Consider the following 19,360-nt stretch of genomic DNA (forward strand, 5'->3'; position numbering starts at 1 on the left):
TATTCCTATTAATGTAATTTAAGAGAACACTGGTTGTTACATTAGGCTTCTAGTTAACCATCAAAATTTGTTTCACACAAAATTGTTTCACACTCATTATGCAATTGGCATTGGGGGCTTCTGTCAGGAATGCATTCTGCTGCAAGTATCAGAAAACCTGACTACAGAGGCTTAAATAAAAAGTTTTTCTTTTTTTCTCTTACAAGATCAGAGGTAGGAGTTGCTGGTGTAGTGTTGGTTCCTGGTTTAATTCTAGATAAGTATTAAAATTCAGGGGACATAGCTAAAAAGTTCAATAATGTATATGGTTTTTCTTCTTTACAAAGAATATGTGAAGTCCTTCTGTTCCAACCAGAATCACTGCACTATCTTTCCTTGGTGCCTGGAATACAAGTCATTTATTGAAATACAAGCTTATCTATCTTAATAGCTATGCCAGCAACATCCTCAAATACAGGATGTTGCTGTGATCCAGTTGTTTTATGACTTTTCTTTTTTAATTGGAACATTTAAAAACTTTATAAAGTAGGGGGATTAACAAGACAAACAACTATATCTCTCTTGGTACTGTGTGTAAGGATTTGCAAATGCTCTGTGTCCTAAATAGTAACCATTCCTGTTTTGTCTCTATGAAGACCCTGTCCTCAAAGGGAGAGGACTTGCCATTTTCTTCCTTTTTCTCTTTTTTGCTGTTGGGTGGAATGTGGATATAATGGCTAGAGCAGTCATCTTGTATCACAAGGGGGAAGCTGATGATAGAAAATGTAAGAGCCTAAGAGAAAAAGCCTAGGTTCCTGATCTTGGAACCAGCATATCAGCCTATGACTGCCTTCCTGAACTTTTTTTTTTTTTTTTAAAGCATTTGTATTTTGTTAAACCATGTTATTTTGGGTTTTCAGGTAAAGCTAATCCCAATTCCTAAAAGACACTATGATTTGATAGGTAGTCTCTGATTTACCACAATTCCCACCACTACCAAACTCCAGCAAGTCAGTGTTACTACTTGACTTGTTTTACGAAACTTGAATCCATGGTAGAAGTTTGCAAAAGCCACAAGATGTATGTTTATTTCATAATTGATGGGAATTAATTTGGTCAAAAAAATCATATGAATATATGAGATGGATATGTGACCATGGCTTGAACCACAGAAGGCATATCAATGCTTTAAAACAATTTTTTTTATTGTGGTAACATATATATAATAAAAAAATTTTCCATTTTTATCATTTAAGTGTACAATTCAGTGGCATTAATTACATACATAATGTTGTGCTACCATCACCACCATCCATTACTGTCAATGCTTTCTTTACTTGGTGAATTGTACATACAACATATGCGGTATGAAACTGAAGAGATTTTGTTTTGGTTGGTTATAAGAAATTGGTTCATGTTACCTAAATAAAGTGTCAGTTGAATCTATTATTGAGCCTTTTGTTGACATTATATATACTTTGACTATTTCTCTGCAAGGGTGTTGATAACCAGTTACACAAACAAAGTCATTGCATTCGTCTAAGGTCTAGCTAAATTGTATCTTTGGGAAACTCATTTATCCAGGAAAAATTTGGCCTACTCTCATATGCAAAAATAGTTTTCTAGAAATTTAAGGGATGATTCCTCCTTGTGGAGATAACACTTGAATTGCCAAAAAGTTATTTGCTTTAAAAATTTATAAAAATGAACATGGATCAGTCTACTGTTTCAGCTCACAGTCATAATATGGAGAGTTCTAAAGTGGAAGTTAGTAAAAAAGACTAAACTTGAATTGAATTCTATAAATAAATCAGATATTTAAAAAATATAAACATTGAGGTATCTGTGTTTTGAAATAACTGTATCTGTGAAAAATTTTTACACTGTTAACTGGAATAAAATTAATATTGCTCCAAGATCATGCAGAAGAAAGATGTCACATTTTTCTCGTTCAAGATTAAAAAAAAAAAAAAAATAGTAAATTAAAGAAGAAAACTTGAATAAGAAAAAATACCTACTTTTCAATGATGTAAAATCTGAATTTTACATCAGGAAATCTACCACCTAAAATTATGTATTTATGTTAGATGCTTGTACTACAGTAGAGTAAAAATAAAGGATATGTTTATAATTCTTATATTTGATTGTTACCTCCACATCTCCTCTCATTTACAATGTACTCCAGCACTGTTTTGAGATTGAGTCCTCTTCTAATTTCTTGCTTTCCTCTCATTTCTTCAGGGTATAAAGATAATAAATAACCTGAAATATGTAAAATTTCCAGAAATATTTTTCGTTTTTCCATAATAGGGGGAAACAAGAAGAAATCTCAGAACTTTAGAGCTAGAGGTAATGTGGAAACTCAGCCCAATCATAATTTTACCAGGTTGAAATATGCTAGAATGGGAAAAGACCTCGTAGAGATATCGGAATTGAAGATTTCATAAAGTCCCAATTTTGTTTAGTACTGAGTTCACAAAGCAACTCCTCCAGTATAACTCGTCTGTAGGAAAAAATTAATAAGCCCCATAGTAGCTATCTAAAAATAGTCAGGGAAGATCTATGTTGCATGTACAGATCAACAGCAACCTTGAGAATAGGACCATTTGCCATTTTGTGAAAACAAAGACTACAAGAATAATGTAATATCCAGGTTGTCGAATATTTAAGAACACTGGAAATAATTTTTTACATAGTGAAGTACAGAAATACTATAACAAGTTAAGCACTTTTTCACTTGCAAACTGTGAATGGAATAGTTGTTTTGCTGTTAAGCGCTTGGTAATGGTGGTGTTCTCTAACTCAATATGTTTTTTTGAGTATTTCTTATTTGCCAAGCAGTATTCTAGGTCCTGGGGATGGAGCAATAAACAAAATAGACAAAATGCCTGCCCTTATATAGCATACATTCTAGAGGGGAGAGAAAGACAAAATAAATAAGCAGACCATGTCCTCAAAGAGCTCAAATTTGAATGAATTTTGATAAGTACCCAGAGAACAACAATCTTGAGAGTTTAAATAATAAAAGTTCCATTAGCTGAGCAATTCTTGTATGTCAGAACTTAATTACATTTATCCTTTTAACTCTGTAAGGTGTATTTTATTTGCCTTCTGCAAATGAAGAAACTAGCTGAGAGAGGTTAAGTAACTTACTAAATAAAACAGCTAATAATACTGGATCTATAATAATTTGGATGGAAACTTTACTTTAAAAGCTTTAGTTCATGCAAAACAGCATGTTCATTACATTAGAATTTGAGTGTACATTCAGTATAAGACAATTCATAAAACTTTTATAAAAAGGTATTCCACCCTTGCTTTCAATGAACTTCAATTAATTTTGAATATAAATCTCTAATTATGTATGCATTTTTTCCCAGGGAATAGTATTTTAAAATGCTTTCTAAATATTCCAATGTGTGCTTTTAGAGCAGAGAAGAACTTTAAATTTTTTTTCTAGTTTTCTGTTCCCTTCCTTAAAACAAACAAAACAAAACAAAACAAACAAACAAAAAAAGAACAACAACAAAAAAAATCAAAATTCTTGTATCTCCTTAGAATAAAACCGAGACTTAGACTCAGGTTTTCTGATTTCCAGTCCAATGTTGATTATTTCTTTCTTCATGAAACTCATAATTCTTTAAAAATTAACCTTACCAGGGGGAATAAGGAGTATGGGATATTTTTTTGGGGGTGGGTGGATAATGAAAATATTCTAAACTTCACTGTGGTGATGAATGCAGTTATGATACTGTGACCCATTATGCACTTTGGATGGATTGTATGGTATGTGAATATATTTCAATAAAACTGCTTTAAAAATAATCTTACCATTCTTAAATGTTCATAGTGATTACCACTGAGTTATATACTTTTTTCTTAAAAAATGTTGAAATTTTAAACTTACAGGATAGTTACAAAAGTAATATAAAACCCACACATAGAACTCCAACATACCCCCCACCCATTTATGCTATCATTCTTTCTACCTGTCTGTCTATCTATCTATCTTCTAAACATTTAGGAGTAGGCAGTATACATCATGCCCTGTGAACACATACTACTTCCATGTATATTTCCTAAGAATAAAGATCTTCACTTATGCAACCACCTTAATACATTTATGAAGTTCAAGAAATTTAACACTGATATAAAGCTTACAGCCAATATTCCAATTTTTCATATGTCCCAATAATGTCTCTTTGAGCCTTTTCTCCTTAATTATGTAACAAGTCTAGGATCATGTATTACATTTAATTGTCATTTCATTAGTTGCTTTTTTTTTTTAAATTGAGGAAACATATATACAACATAACATTTCCCATATCTGCCACTCCCAAGCATACAGTTCAGTGGGATTAATCACATTTGCAATGCTATGCTACCTTCACCTCCATCTTTTACCAGAACTTTCACATCATCTCAAACAGAAACCTGACACCCATTAAGCACTAAGTCTCCATTTCCCCTGTTCTGCCCCGGTGATCTGTACACTTTCTGTGTCTATGAGTTTGCATATTCTAGATAGTTCATAAAGTGGAATCATACAGTATCTGTCCTTTTGTGTCTGGACGATTTCACTCAGCATAATGTTTTCAAGATTCAGTTATGTTGTAGCATGTATAAGAAGTTCATTCCTTTTTAGGGCTGAGTAATATTCCATTCTAGGTATATACGACATTTTGTTTACCCATTTATCTGTGGATGGACATTTGGTTGTTTCCATCTTTTGGCTATCGTAAATGATGCTACTATGAACACTGGTGTACAAATATCTGTTTGAGTCCCTGCTTTCAGGTCTTTTGGTATTTACCTAGAAGTGGGATTTCTGGGTCATATGGTGGGTCTATGTTTAACTTTTTGAGGAACTGCCAAACCAGTTCACACAAAGGCTGCACCATTTTACTATCCCACCAATCATATAAGTGGGTTCCTATTTTCCTGCATCCTTAACAGTACTTTGTTAGTTTCTTTTTCTTTTTCTTTTTTTTTAATAACGGCCATTTTAATGGGTGCAAGGTGATTTCTCACTGTGGGTCACTTAGTTATTTTTAATAACTTTCTCCCTCTGTATTTACTGAAACCATGACAAAATTTTGAATATGTAATATATGTATATTAGATATATACATGAAAACATTGCAATAATACAGTAAAATCAGTTAATAATTCAATTCTCAAATCCTTATTAGGAATGTTACTTCCACAACTTTAAACAGCATTTTTATTTATACAGATTCATGTAACAGTGGATGATGTTATTATACAGGGTGAGGAGAAGCCGGAGAGTTAGGAGTCTGAGCCACGTGGGAAGTAGCAGCTCTCCTGCGCCTGCTGGTGTTTGTCCAAGAGATATTGAAAGCTCCATTGCTCTTTACTCTCTAATCTTGCCACAAAGAATGAGATGAACAAAAGAGAAGTAGCCTGTGCCACTTGAACTAATCATTTGTTGCCTTCAAGAGCTGACACAAATGCCAAGGAAACTGGCCAGGACTGGAGATGTCTGTCTAGAAACTCTGCAAACCCTATGCAATAACCATGGATAGACTTTTAAAGCATAAAATATGAGAAGCTTGAGGAACTTGGTCTTAAGCATTGACTTACTTATGGTTTTTAGTGACAAAAGAAAACAGGTTAGGATTGTAACACCATTTCTTTCCAAGCCTTGGGAGAGCACAAACTAGGAGAGCTGTATTAGCCCATGAGCAGAAAGTTTTCCAAATTAAAAGCTTCCTGAGATGCACTTTTTCTGAATTGTGACAGGCAGAGTCCAAAAACTGTTTAACATAAAGCCAGAGGGTGGTGACTACATGAATCACTGCAAAAAAGTGATTACACAAGTAAGAAAGATTTGATACTACCTTTTCAACTATTATTTTTGATGTAATCTTCACTGAAATCATCCTCAAAGGTGAAAATGAGCAGGGTGATAGTACAGCCCGTAGAAGAAAGTCAATGCTGAGAACCTCCACTTGATGATCCTCTGAGACTTCATTGTATGGTTCATACAATCTGCCCAAGGTCCCACATGAGGTGCATGACTTGTCTCCTTGTACTGTAGCAACAGGGTTTGCCCCAGCAAATGAGATTAAGCAGAAGTGTTTTGACTAAACAGACTATACAGAAGCTGTTTTAGAATTTCATGCAAATACTAACCTCATCTTCAAAGACAGAAGTAAATCACTCAAATTCAGTGTTAATTTCACTGTCAGAAATAGACTGAACATTTAGAAAAAATAGTGGCTCCTATTTTTAAAGTTTTATCAATAGAGGCATGAAGGTACCAAGAATTAATATTCATCCTTCTTCATCGCTGCTGCTCCAGGCATCTTCAAATGCTGGATTTAACTGTGATTTGCCTGTAGCCTAAAAAAGAAGAAAAAAAGAGAAGATTCTATTTTTCTACCTCATAATTTTCAGCTCACAATAAAGTTTAGTTATAAAATGTACAGATATTTAGAAAGAAACTTAATTTCAGAACTGAAGTAATGTAAGAAACACTCCACAAACAATTAAGACAATGTAACTTCATTTTAAACAGATATATCAGACCTTACTCAAAGAACCTGTTTCCTTCAAAGTAGTTACCTCATAAATACATATATACTATGATGCTGCTATGGTTCAAGTATTTCTGTAACTCTTTGGAATTACATGGAGAAGGTGGCACATTAACATGTGTGGGCCAAGATTGGACTCCAGGTCTGCTGTCTGACTTGAGAGCCTGATATGTTAAAGTTGGCAACTTTCCACTGTTTGAATAGACCTGATTTTTGTAAATAAGCAAATATCCAAATATAGGGAATAAGGTATCCATCAACCTGAGTAATACCATTTTTGGTCCAAAAAGTAATGGGGGCTATTAGGTAATGAGGTTGAGGTTATCTGTTTAATATGACTGGTAAAGTAGTTCAAAAACACATGCAAAATGTGTGAGAAATGGTAATATGATTGTAATTATCACTCAGGCTTACCTGAGAGGTATCTCTGAAGGATAAAATTCATTTGGATAGTGTTAATTTAAAACAACAAATCATTACAGTGTTCTTACAATGTTAGAGCCATATCTAATAGAGGTTATCAGCTAGTAGAGGAATTTTAATTATCTCTGGTATTTCAAATCAATTCACTTTTTTGGGGGGAAATCTTCTGAAAGGATACCTTATCTTCTGGCAAATGACTAAAGGGCTTTAAGATGGTCTCATTTTTTAAGTATCTGGGCATGATAAGTCAGGTTTTGTTTCTTATTCTGTAGTTTTTACCTTTGCCACAAGTTTGTTTAGACTCAAATTTCTGAACAATATTGTATTGTAGTGCTAATACAATAAAGTATTAGCATCAAGACTATCCTTAAATTATCCTGGATGTATGCCCTTTACAACATATAGCAATATTTTATGTTAAGGGTAACTCCTACTACATGGCTGAGAATGTTCATTGGCTTTTTGATGACTATGATGACTTCATTCTTATAATTCAAACAATGAAACAGTGAAAAAAGTAGATGCTCCCACTAAATTCACTGGGTATCAACTAAGATAGAAAACAATATATTAACTTAGGCAGTCTTTATAGTTGTTAAATAGATCAGAGTCCATTACTAAATCTAATGTTGGCCATTGCCACTTAGTTGTACAACCAAAATTCCATTACACCCAAATCTCTAGATAACAAAACTCAGCTAACTACCCACTTATTTCTGGCAGCAATCCTCTTATGTGCAAGAGGAATATACTGAAGTCTATTCATTCATTCCTTCATCCAAATATTTACTGAATTTCCTAACCTTTAGAATTTACAATTTAACTACTAAATTAGGTTATTTAGCGAGAGTTTATTCAAAGATGTATTACTCTTGGGGCTACTCCTTTTTCCTACTTAGTCTTTAGAAGCCTTAGATATCCACCAAAAATGTTCCTGAGTCGAAAAGCCTAACAAAGGTCTGTATTCTACTATGGAAGCCTGATGTGTAATGTATTAAACATTTTTATTTCATTTGAACACTCAGAAGAGAAGAAAATGATATTTTATTGTAAACTCGTTTCTATGGTAAGCAAAGAAAAAAATTAAAATAAGTGAAAATCACAATAGTTGCACTTAAATTTCAGTTTATAGTAGTAGTAAAAACAAAGATAATAAATATGAATGTTACCATATTATTAGAAATACATATGATTGCTTAAAAAAATCACAAATAAAATATCACACTTATAGTTAAAAGCTGTAGGAAATATGTGGTAGATGGATGTGGTACACAAGTTACTGACTGAGAGTAATCACCATCTACTGCTTCAATTTTCTCTACAACACCTCCTCCTAGTGGACATCCAGTCTGTGCTTCAACATATCCATCTCTACCTCCCCACGTTGCCCACTCTACTGACAGATATTTGTGAATGTTAACAAGATATGGAAGCATGAGTTTCGAGGGGACCTATTGCAGGTCCAGATAATGGAAGGAGGAACAAAATCAAATTTAACATCTACCAGGGATACATACTGATAAATTTCTTACTGGTCATTATTCTCTACTGGTGGAATACATGGTTGTTTGTATCAGTAAGTGAGTATATACCTATACAAAGTATAAGTGAAACAGCTATGTAGTTTATGACTGTTAAAATGAAATAAGATTCTTAGGAAGAAGTCAGAATTAAACTGTAAGAGAGCTGCCTTATAGATCTTAAGTAGGGAGAGTGACTAGGGGTTGTAGATAGGCTTGCCTTGACCACGACCAAGTTGGAAGTAGGGGCAAAAGGATGTCAGATTACTCAGAATATAATATAATATATATATAATATAATATTATATAAATATAATTTAATAAAACACCCTGCCAATTAAATAATAGGATTTATGCTTAAAGACCATAAAATCTGCCCCTATAACTGAATGCCCTTCAGTCTCTTCAGGTAGGATTAAATTCCTCCTGTATCTTGAATATCAGAGGAAACATTCCTGAGGCATTATATCCTGGTTGATGGGGAAGTAAATCTCATCTCAAGGGTAAGGTTGAAAGGAAACCTAAGAACAAGGCTTAAAATGAAGAGGTAGCCTTGTTTTGAAGATTCTGATATATGGTGATGTCATAAACTTGTCCCAGCTCACAAAGCTAATAAATAGCACAATTGGAATTCAAACCCAGGTTTATTTGAAACTAAAGATTAAATATGTGTGTGAGTGTGTGTGTGTGTGTGTATCTATTGTTGTGGTTTCTGTCTCTCTCTTTTTTTGGGGGTGGGGAGGGTTAAAACCTGTGCTACTCTCCCTCCCTGGAAAATTGTAGCAATCATTTATTTGATAGCTGAGGTGAAAACACTTTTAAATATGGGTTAAACAGTAATACACATGAAATGAATGGGGTCTTGTGCAGACATATTTCTCCACTGGGATCTGCATCATGATCATATTCATGTTCTTTCTATATTCATAGGAATCTTTCAAGGTTAAGTTTTATGGAAACAACCTTAGCACATACCATTTCATATTAATATGAGAATGATGGCTATCTTAAAGTTAAAATATGTATGCTTAAAATATAAGGTTCTGTAGCTCTAAAACTTAAATATAAACTCAACTTGTTTGTGTATCCTTTTCTACTTGTTTTGTTTAATTTCTTATACACAAAAGGTCTACTAGTTGAGGAATTCAAGCTAGCACTATAACTATATAACTAGGAAATAGAGAGTCACATACTACTTTTATAAATTGAGCAAGTTAGTTTTTTTTCTAATATCCTTTTCTATACATAAGTCATAGTAGATTTACTTTTATTTTTTTTATTTGGTAAACGATTGTCATACTATTTAACATGGCCTACAGCGTTACACTTAGATTTAAAATATATAGTAATTCCCAAACAGGACAGGGTAATTAAATAATAATACAAAAGAAATTGCTAAACCAAACTATGACTGTATTAAACTTTCTAAAGAGAACATTCAGATACTTAAAGCAGCTGTATGCTAAAACTGATCAAGCCATAATAAACCAAATAGACAGGTGATGAAATCTGGAAGTATTCATATGGCATTTGCCTGGCTGGCTGATAATTTATCAAAATGTGTTTTCTTTCCCTCTGACATTTGAATTAGGGCCAAAATAAAATAATTCACAGCCTTCACACTGCAGTAAACCATACCAAATGCAAATTTAGGTATGAAATATACGTTTTCAATAGCTGTTAAATGTTATTTCCTACTCTCATAAAATTTATTTCCATGTGGTTTTTGATAATGTCTTAGTTTCATAAAGGAATTAAATATATGAAAAATGCTTTTAGAATTTCAAACTTGCTCTATCAATTTCCTTCCTCCACCTCCATTTAAGATGCTGTGCTTTTACTATGACTTTGCTAAAATTAATTAAGGTGTTTCTAACTACAGTATTTTTATTTCCAGCCTTTAATAATTACAGTTATATATAAATTGTTTATTAGACATTAGACTTTTTCTATTCCAGGATATATGAGGATGATTAACAGTGTTAAGTAAAATAATCCTTGGAGGAAAAGATACCACCCTTAGACAACTTTAATGGTATTACTGCTTGCAAGAAAATAATAAAAAACCCCACAAAACACAGTGACTATTACTTAAGGCCAGGGATCATGTCGTCTTCATCTTTGTTCACCCACTGCTTAGTATAAAAGTCAAACAAATAGTCAACATTCAATAAACAATGAATGAATAAATGGCTAGACTGAATAATGATAAGTTTAATTTATATTGAAAGGTTAATTATGGACTTCCTCTCTGTTTCTCCAAGATCAGCTATTAGGACCTTTTAAATTAGCTTTAAAATGCTCATCTCTCTAAAACAGTATACCAAGTGGCCATGGTTTCATTAACAAACATGAATAAATGAAGAGGTAGCCTTGATAATATGGAATAATGTGCTCATATATACTTTCAAGATAATTTTCTTGCCTGAGTTGAATGATGTTGTCATCCACTAAAATAGATAATATATCCTGAATGAAAGATAATACAACTTGAGTTAACATTAGGAAAAAATAGAAGTTGATTTTGTAAATTAAGATAATAGAACACTAATAATGTGATAGATATGTTAAAAAATCACGATTATCTATAGTTATCATATCTGTGTTTCTCTTTATCCCCAAAAAGACAACCAATGTCATTACTTCTTGATAAAATTATCTTTGAATGAAGTAACAAAGAAACAAGATAAGAAATTTCTTTAGCAATATTTGGAAACCAAGATTGTAAGTTTATAGAACAATAGAAATAGAACACTGGAAAAATCTTTAGCAATTATGTAGGCCAACTCTCTTCTTAACATAAGAAAATCGACTTCCAGAAAGCTTAAGAGACTTGCCAAAGATCCTACAGCTAATTAAATACAGTCTGGTCTCTTGATTTGTCACCTTGTTCCTTTGCAAAAGAAAAGAGAGACTAAAATGTTAGCCTTTCCAAATATGAAGACAAATATGACATAAGAAGGCTGTACCACATATAATTTTAAGAGATAACATTAACTTAAACTGCACTAGATTTTATGTACTGCCTCATGAACTCTACATTATATATGGATTAAACTATTTTAGCAATTTAACGAACAAGATTTAAAAAGTGGGGTGCCAAAGGAAAACAGTCTCAAAATCAATAAAATGCAAGTTATTAATACTAAATGTGATTACTTTGTTTTATTTTAAAACTTTAAATGATACCTAACACTTTTTATTGCTGGTTAAATAGGAGAAAAGTAATAACAAGCCACACTCTAAGACAGGCACTGTCAGACTGCTGGTAAGAGTATAAAATGGCATAAATAAGACAGTGTGAATAAAGAGCCTTAAAAAATGCTCACAGATGATAATCCAAGAGATATCCACTTCTAGCAATCTAGCCAAAGAAATAAACAAAATATGAATAATTTATGAACAGATGTCTACTTTGGTGTTGTTTATAATAACAGAATGTCTCTAAATAGGGAACTACTTAAGTAAATTGTGGTATATAAAAGACTGAATCCTATATTCTTAAAAATGATATTTATAAAGTTATTAATGACACAGGAAAAGGCTTACAGTACAATGTTAAGTGAGAAAAGTAGGATGTCAAGTTGTATCTTCAAGCATGATACTATATTTAAAAAAGCATACACACAGGAAAAAATAAGAATGAAGCAAATCAAAACCTTAATAGTGATTAATTCAACGGAAGAATTTTAATGTTCTTCTTTTCATAATTTTTTGAGTTTTCCAAATGTGTTGTACCAGTCAAATTATTTTAACAATCAGAAAATAGCAATAAATGCTTAAAAAATCCCTTCCATACAAAGCAAATCAATAAAGCTTCATTGCTTTTGATTTAGAAGTCATTGTATAATTTGTACAATATTTACCTCATCGTCATCAAGAAGTGGCTCATTTAAGGCTGATACCCAAGCAAGAATATTGCAATCTCTGCTACCACTATAAAGTTCCTATAACAAAGAAAGAAAAGACGTGATTGTGCATCAACTTAAAGCTGGTACCAATCTGAAATGAACCAGACCAATCTTTAAAATGATCCTTAGATTAGAATAAGAAATTAGGCTGAATGCCTTTTTTTCTTTTCAACATGTAGTAAAGCTTTGTTTTGTATTTAAAAACAGTATGAGAGTATGTCAGAATTCCAAATACATGAAGCTTACTAATGGTTTGAAAATTTTACAAAAACACTCATTCAACATTCTAGTGATTTTATAATTCAAGTGTCACAATAGACAAAAAAATGGAACAGTTTGTCCTTCTCTGTCAATAACCACTTTAATAAAGATTTCAATGAAGAAACCATATGAGTTTCTAGTTAAATTAGGCCAAGAGATCACAAGAAGTTTTATTTAGCTCACAGCTGCCTAACTGGTTGCTATTCAACAAGAAAGCTTGAAGATCCAAAACCTGTAACTGTGGAAAAGTATACTTCATAATTGGAAGCTTGGGATGATGTGCAGTCTATGTCAATATCCTTATTATCAGTCTGAATTGCTGTTTGCACACAGTTGAACAATGCTCTCTGCCCTCCCATAAAATTCAAGGAACATTTTATATAAGTCATGACAGTAGGACCTCATTTTATATGAACTCAACATGTGAATTCAGGTATACATGACTGGCAATCAAAAAAAATAAAGGCAGAGAGAAAGAGAGGATTAAGATTTTAAAAGATTATTTCTATGATTAATTTTGTTTACTTATTGTTACTAGAGTGTTTGCCTTATTTATAAAAAAAAATGTGATAGGTATGTTCGTATAAGAAATACTTGTTAAATAATGGAGTTTGCTATTATGCAGGCCCTGTATAGAGCTGGGGATTGCAGCAAGGGTGGGAGGCAGGGGGAGGGGACAGAAGACTGACCAAGACAGGGTCTCCAGGGAATACCACCCCCCAGCTCGCCAATATCAGGTGCCTTCCCAGCATCCCATTGGCCACAACCAAATTTTTTCTTCTGGGGGAAGAGGCAGAAAGACCTTGGGGAGGTGCAGGCTGCTGGGGTGCAAACACAAGAGAGAATTAAAATAAAAAAAAAATTATTTCTATGATTAATTAATGTTTATCTTGTTTATAAAAAACGTGGTGGGTATGTTTGTATAATAAATACTTCCTAAAAATGGGGTTCATTATCACGAATAATTCAACTTAAATGAAGGGTTTCGACTGTATTGGTCATGTAAAAGGAGGTCCTACAATACTGAAAACATTCCTATGGGGCAGTGAAATTGACACTCTCATATTCAGAGAGTATAAACGTATAATCTTTCTGAAGGAGAGTATCTCAATGTATATACAAAAAAAGTTTTTGTATGCATTTCTAGGAAGTTATGCTAAGAAATAAATGAAAATCAAGAATACCATCAGTGTATTCATTATTTATAAAAACAAAAAGAGAAATAAATGTCCAAAGGTAGGAGAATGATTATAAATTTTGCTGTATTCATTTGATGGAATAATATATAGCCATTAAAGTTGTTTTTGAAGAATATTTAATGAATATGAAAATGCTCAAAACGTAAAGGGAAGAAGGCAGGATATAAAACAGTAGGTCAATTAAAAAAAACAAAAAACAAAAGAAGTGCTAGATAGAAAAAATTAGTGGTTATAAAAACCTGAGTGACTGACTTCTCTTCACAAATACATTTCTATTTTTCAAAACAAATATTTCTAACAGTAAACTTTTTTTTTCCTGTTCTGGTAAGCAGTTATTTATTTCTATTATTGTTAATCTCAAAAACAACTTGAAGTATTGTACAATGAGCTTTTGTTTTTACAGTAAGGATTCTAGATAAAGGGAAAATAAGATTAAGTTACTTATAGGAAATATCTTACAGATGTAAAAAATTTAAACTAAATTGGACTATTAATACATTAAGTTTCTTAAATAAAACAAAATTCTGTACAAAATACTATAAAATTTAGAATATATGGTTACACTAACTATGGATAATTCAGATATGTTCAGATGTTCAGTGCCCTTAAGCAATTTACTGTACACTTCAATCAAAAGCCACCAAAGCTCAGCCTCATATGATTGGTTTATGCTTTGGTCACAGCGTAACAGGCAGTTGCACAATAAGAATTAATGACATTATGCTATGCACAGCTCTAGCACACATACATTTTTGGTATATTTTGTTTGATTTTGTATTTATGATAGAATTACTATATATATAATTTTATTTTCGGATTGTGAGTTTTGTACAGTATTTACTTTAGAAAAGGGTTCTGAAGGGACGCAATATCTTGTAGGGCATTTGTAATCCATTTTTAGGCATACCGATTAGGAAGCTCTGATTTGGTAGAAAGCACTAATTTGTAATCAGGATACCTGGATTAAACTCTTGGTTCTATCTCTGTGTGACTATGGACCTAGAAAAGAGGCACAATATTCCAAGAATTTCTTTGAAAGGAGCATGATGTTCTGTACTATCTGCAGGTTAACGGCAAGACATGTCGCCTCTCCAGTGCTTTAGTTTCCTTCTCCCAGAAGTAATATTAAAAATATTTAACAACTGGTACATCAGGATACCAACCAATCAGAAGACATACTGGCCACAGAGTTGGAGTAAAGTTCTTGAGATCTCCTCTCAGTTGCTGAGTTGAGGTGCGGTCCAGGAGATCCCAGGGAAGGGGCTGATACCAGAAGAGGTCATTTAGGGGGCTTGCTGCAGCAGTTATTTACCAATCAGTAGGATGTATAAATATTTCCAATATTTTAATAACAGATACTGCAATAGTGGTGAAAAATCAGCCCCATGTATTTACAGCACAGTGCCAGGAATAAATTAGGTAATCAGTGTTAACAAATGAATGAATAAGAGCTCTGCCAGTAATACTTAAAAGTACTTTCTAGCTCCAATACTCCAAAATTTAAATTCTGTCAGTATTCAGTTTTCATGAACCTCATTTTCTTTACCTATAAAACTGAGAAAATACCAACTCTCTTGCTTTATAAGAGACTCATTTGCACATGAGGTAATTTGTGCAAATGTTCTCTGAAAAAAAAAAAATAGGCAATCTGCTCCATTGGTGAGATGAAAGAGAAAGGTCAGGATGTTAAACAAATAAATGTCTTGGGTATTTAAGAAATTATTTATCGAAAGTCAAAACTACAAAGTAAACCTATGTCAGCCATTGGCAGAAAAATAAGGAAGAAATAAGCAAAACTTTAGATACACCCACACATACATAAACCAAGATATACAAAACATATCTAATTTCATTTTTCCCCAAAGGTTGTTTGCAAGAAATTCTTTTAATTCATCAGAGATTTTTAACTGCTAAATCAGTGGAACTCTTAAGCAAAAGAAAGCCAAATTACCTCAATTTGCACAGCATTCATTATATTGACTCGTACAAAAATCGTATGTCATCTAAAAATCTATCATGTAATATCCTGTATTAAATAGACCATAACTCAACTGTGGATTAAAAGTATAATTCCTGAGGATGAAATCACAATTCACTTCTTTATATACAACTAGTCTGGCAAGCTGGCTACCTGAAAATTTTAAATTCCCTTAAGAATCATTCTTACCTGGAAATTAGACTGAAATACACAGCAGTCAACACTTTTATAATGTCCCTTAAGCATAGTTATCTGTTCTCCAGAGTAAATTGTATAAATAGCAATGGTGCTACCATATGGTACAAAAACAAATTCTGAGCTGCAGCCACAAGAAACGGTGAATTTCAATCCTTTTCTACTGTCATTACAAACTTTTCCATAGTTCACCTATAGGATGTAAAATCATAAAGTTACTTATTTTTAACATCTGAATTAAAAAGACGACAAAGACTAGGAGAGATATTTACTTCAAATATTATAACACAGTATAGCAAGGGGTCTTTTAAATTTAAAGAAAACTGTCAATGTCTTAACAGAAATATGGGCCAGTACCATGAATGTACATTTCATAAAAGAAATAATGCAAATAGTAAAAATTCCACAAAGGTAAATGTTCATATTTCAACCCTGATTGAAATAAAAACACAAATCAAGGCATACCTGAAGAATCATTTTAGAACATTTTCTAATTTAGCAAATATTTTAAGAAAACATAAGACACTCAATACTGGTACAAATGAGGTAAACATTGGTGGCAGTGTAATTTAGTCTTTCCTTCCAAAAGGACATATGATATTATGCAAAAACAACAACAACAACAACACAAAGATATTCTTATCCCTTGACCTAATAATTACTTCTGGCAATTTATCTTAAGGAAATAATTAAATAGCAAAAAGCTATATGCCCTGAGGAATTCAGTTCAGCATTACGCACAATGGCAAAATAACTGAGAACAGATGTAAATTTCTAATAATGTTATATACTTAACTATGGTTTTACAGACAATTAAAAGCCATAATTATGAATGCAGAAAGTAGAGATAAGAGAAAAAAGAACAGAACACAAATAATGTATGTATTACAATTGCACCTTAATAAAAACAAGTGTGCATTTGGGACAAAAATAAAAATTCTACATTGTACTCCAAAGGTCTAATCTGCAGACAAGCAACATCAACATTACCAGGGAGCAGTCAGAAATGCAGAATTGCAGGCACTACCCCAATCCCACTGAAACAGAATCTTCATTTTAATCACATCTCTAGGTGATCTGTGTTCATCAAAGTTTGAGAAGCAATGGGCTAGAGAAACTGACAGGTTCACTTTCTTCTGGTAATTTTGATATGAAGCATGGGGTGAATATAAAACTGTAGTAATTATTTGAGAATCATGAGCATGGAAATCACCAAACTCTCCCTTCACCATAGCTAATACTAGAGTTTAAACAGACAGTGAATTTGCCCTTTTTTTCTTTTTTCTACTGATTGTGTGTGTGCTATGTGTGTTTATAAATAGAGACTCTGAGTCCCAAAGAGATATATGCTGATAATCTGTAGATACTACATGCTGTTTATCTACCTTCAAGTTAACATGTGACAGAAATGAGCATTTAGTTACTCCACAGCAGTGGTGGTATAGTGGATTAAACATTAAGTCAGCAGACTTGGGTTTGAAACTTGCCTTTTTTTTTTTTTTTTTTTTTTTTTTTGCCTTTTATGAGTAATGATTTAATCTCTGAGTTTCATTCTTTCAATCTGCTAAGTGGAAATAACATAATTTATCACAGTTATTATGAAAAATGAAAAGAACTAATGCATATGAGAGAACCTGGGACGTAAAGGTATTCAGATTTGTTAATTCTTACATATGTTAAAAATTATAACATTCCTTCATTTGTATCTTTTGACCTACATGTGCAAAAATCTGTAAATGATGAAGGAGGGGACAGGAGAATTTTTTTACATAACACTTCTCAACTAGCAATTCTCTATTCCCTTAGACTAGTTATTAACTGCTAGATTGTGGTGACCTTACTCACACTTGTTTATCAGAGCACTTAGCTACAAAACCTATGTTCTTTCTACTATACCAAAGTCCTTCCCAAATGTGAATTGGAAACTGTTTAATAAGGTATGAATTTTGAACAGCTCACTAACTTTTGTCTTTAGCCTTTCCCTCTCCAATCCATTCTGCAACTTACTGTCATATTAATCTTTCTAAATCACTGCTATGACTAAATCACCTGTGGGCTCTAAAACTATCAGTTATCTTTTAAATGTCTATGGAGTGAAGTTCAAATAACAGATTAAAGAAGAGAGGGACTGACCATTAATTAAGTGTTGACTATGTGTCACATACTGTGCAAGGTAAATTTCAAGGGTCCTCATTTTATGAATATAAAAGCAGCGTATAAACTGTTAGAGCATGTTATAAACTGTTATGAAAGTACTGAAGCAGGACAGGTTACTTTTAACTCTGAGGATGTCTGTTTTAGTTTCCTAGCCTTCTCAAGCAATTACCATGAAATGAGTTGAGTTAAACAATGGGAATTTATTCGCTCACAGTTTGAGGCAGGGAAAAAGTCCAAACCAAGGCATCATTAAGATGAAGCTTTCTTCATGAAGACTGATGTTCTGGGGCTGGCTGCTGGTGATCCTTGGTCCTTGGCTCCTGTGTCACATGACAAATCATATGGAGGCCTCTCTGTTCTCTTCCAGCTTTGCTGTATTTCATCTTCTTGCTTCCATGGCTCTCTCTCTGTGTCTGAATTTCATTCCGCTTATAAAAGACTCCAGTAATAGGATTAAGAACCATCCTGACTGAGGTGGGTCACACCTTAACTGAAGTAATATGATCAAAAGGTCCTATTTACAGTGGATTCACATTCACAGAAATGGATTAAAGAACATGATTTTCTGGGGTATATACAGTTTCAAACCACCACACACAACCCTTGACCCCCAAAAGACATGGTCTTTCAATATGCAATGATGGAATACATTCATTCCATCACAATATCCCCAAATCCTTAAGTCATTTCATTTCAGAAACAATTTAGTGCAAAGTCTCATCAAAATCGCTTATGCGTGTTGTCTGTCCTGGGGCACAATTCCTCTCCGTCTGTGAACTTGTGAAATCTAGAGAACAAGTTATATTTCCAATATATAATGGAGGGACAGGCATAGGATAAACATTTCCATTCCAGGAGGGAGAAACTGGAAGGAAAACAGGGGCCACAGGTCCCAAACGATTCTGAAACCCAGCAGGGCAAACTCCATTAGATTTTAAGGTCTGAGAGTAATCTATGGTTTTAGTCCTTGGACCTGATGAAGCGACAGCCACCCCCACCCCCACCTCCCACTCCCTTCCAAGTGCTTCTGCAGCAGCCCTGAACACTGGGATGAAGCCTCCACCCTCTCCAAGTATCTGGTGGCCAAGCTCTCTGCAATCCCTGAGGCAAAGGTCACTCTCTCCCTTCCCAAGCACTGGGGTGGCAGCATTCTTCATGAACAATGGGGCGGAAGGCT

At 33.2% G+C, this 19,360-nt stretch overlaps 1 protein-coding gene across 2 annotated transcripts in view; it reads right to left on the bottom strand.

The window, feature by feature from the left end:
* Window positions 1-5,073: 5,073 nt before the first annotated feature.
* ERCC8 (ERCC excision repair 8, CSA ubiquitin ligase complex subunit) overlaps window positions 5,074-19,360 on the bottom strand; it is a 51,721-nt gene continuing 37,434 nt past the window's right edge. For both annotated transcript variants that reach the window (XM_037798726.1, XM_037798725.1), the window contains exons 10-12: window positions 16,021-16,218; window positions 12,349-12,429; window positions 5,074-6,345 (exon numbers count right to left, since the gene is read on the bottom strand). In XM_037798726.1, coding sequence (XP_037654654.1) covers window positions 6,277-6,345; window positions 12,349-12,429; window positions 16,021-16,218 — 348 coding nt within the window. In that variant the 3' untranslated portion in view covers window positions 5,074-6,276. The remainder of the gene's footprint in view (window positions 6,346-12,348; window positions 12,430-16,020; window positions 16,219-19,360) is intronic.

The sequence above is a fragment of the Choloepus didactylus genome, chromosome 11 (assembly GCF_015220235.1).
Source record: "Choloepus didactylus isolate mChoDid1 chromosome 11, mChoDid1.pri, whole genome shotgun sequence".
In the NCBI taxonomy this organism is placed as follows: Eukaryota; Metazoa; Chordata; class Mammalia; order Pilosa; family Megalonychidae; genus Choloepus; species Choloepus didactylus.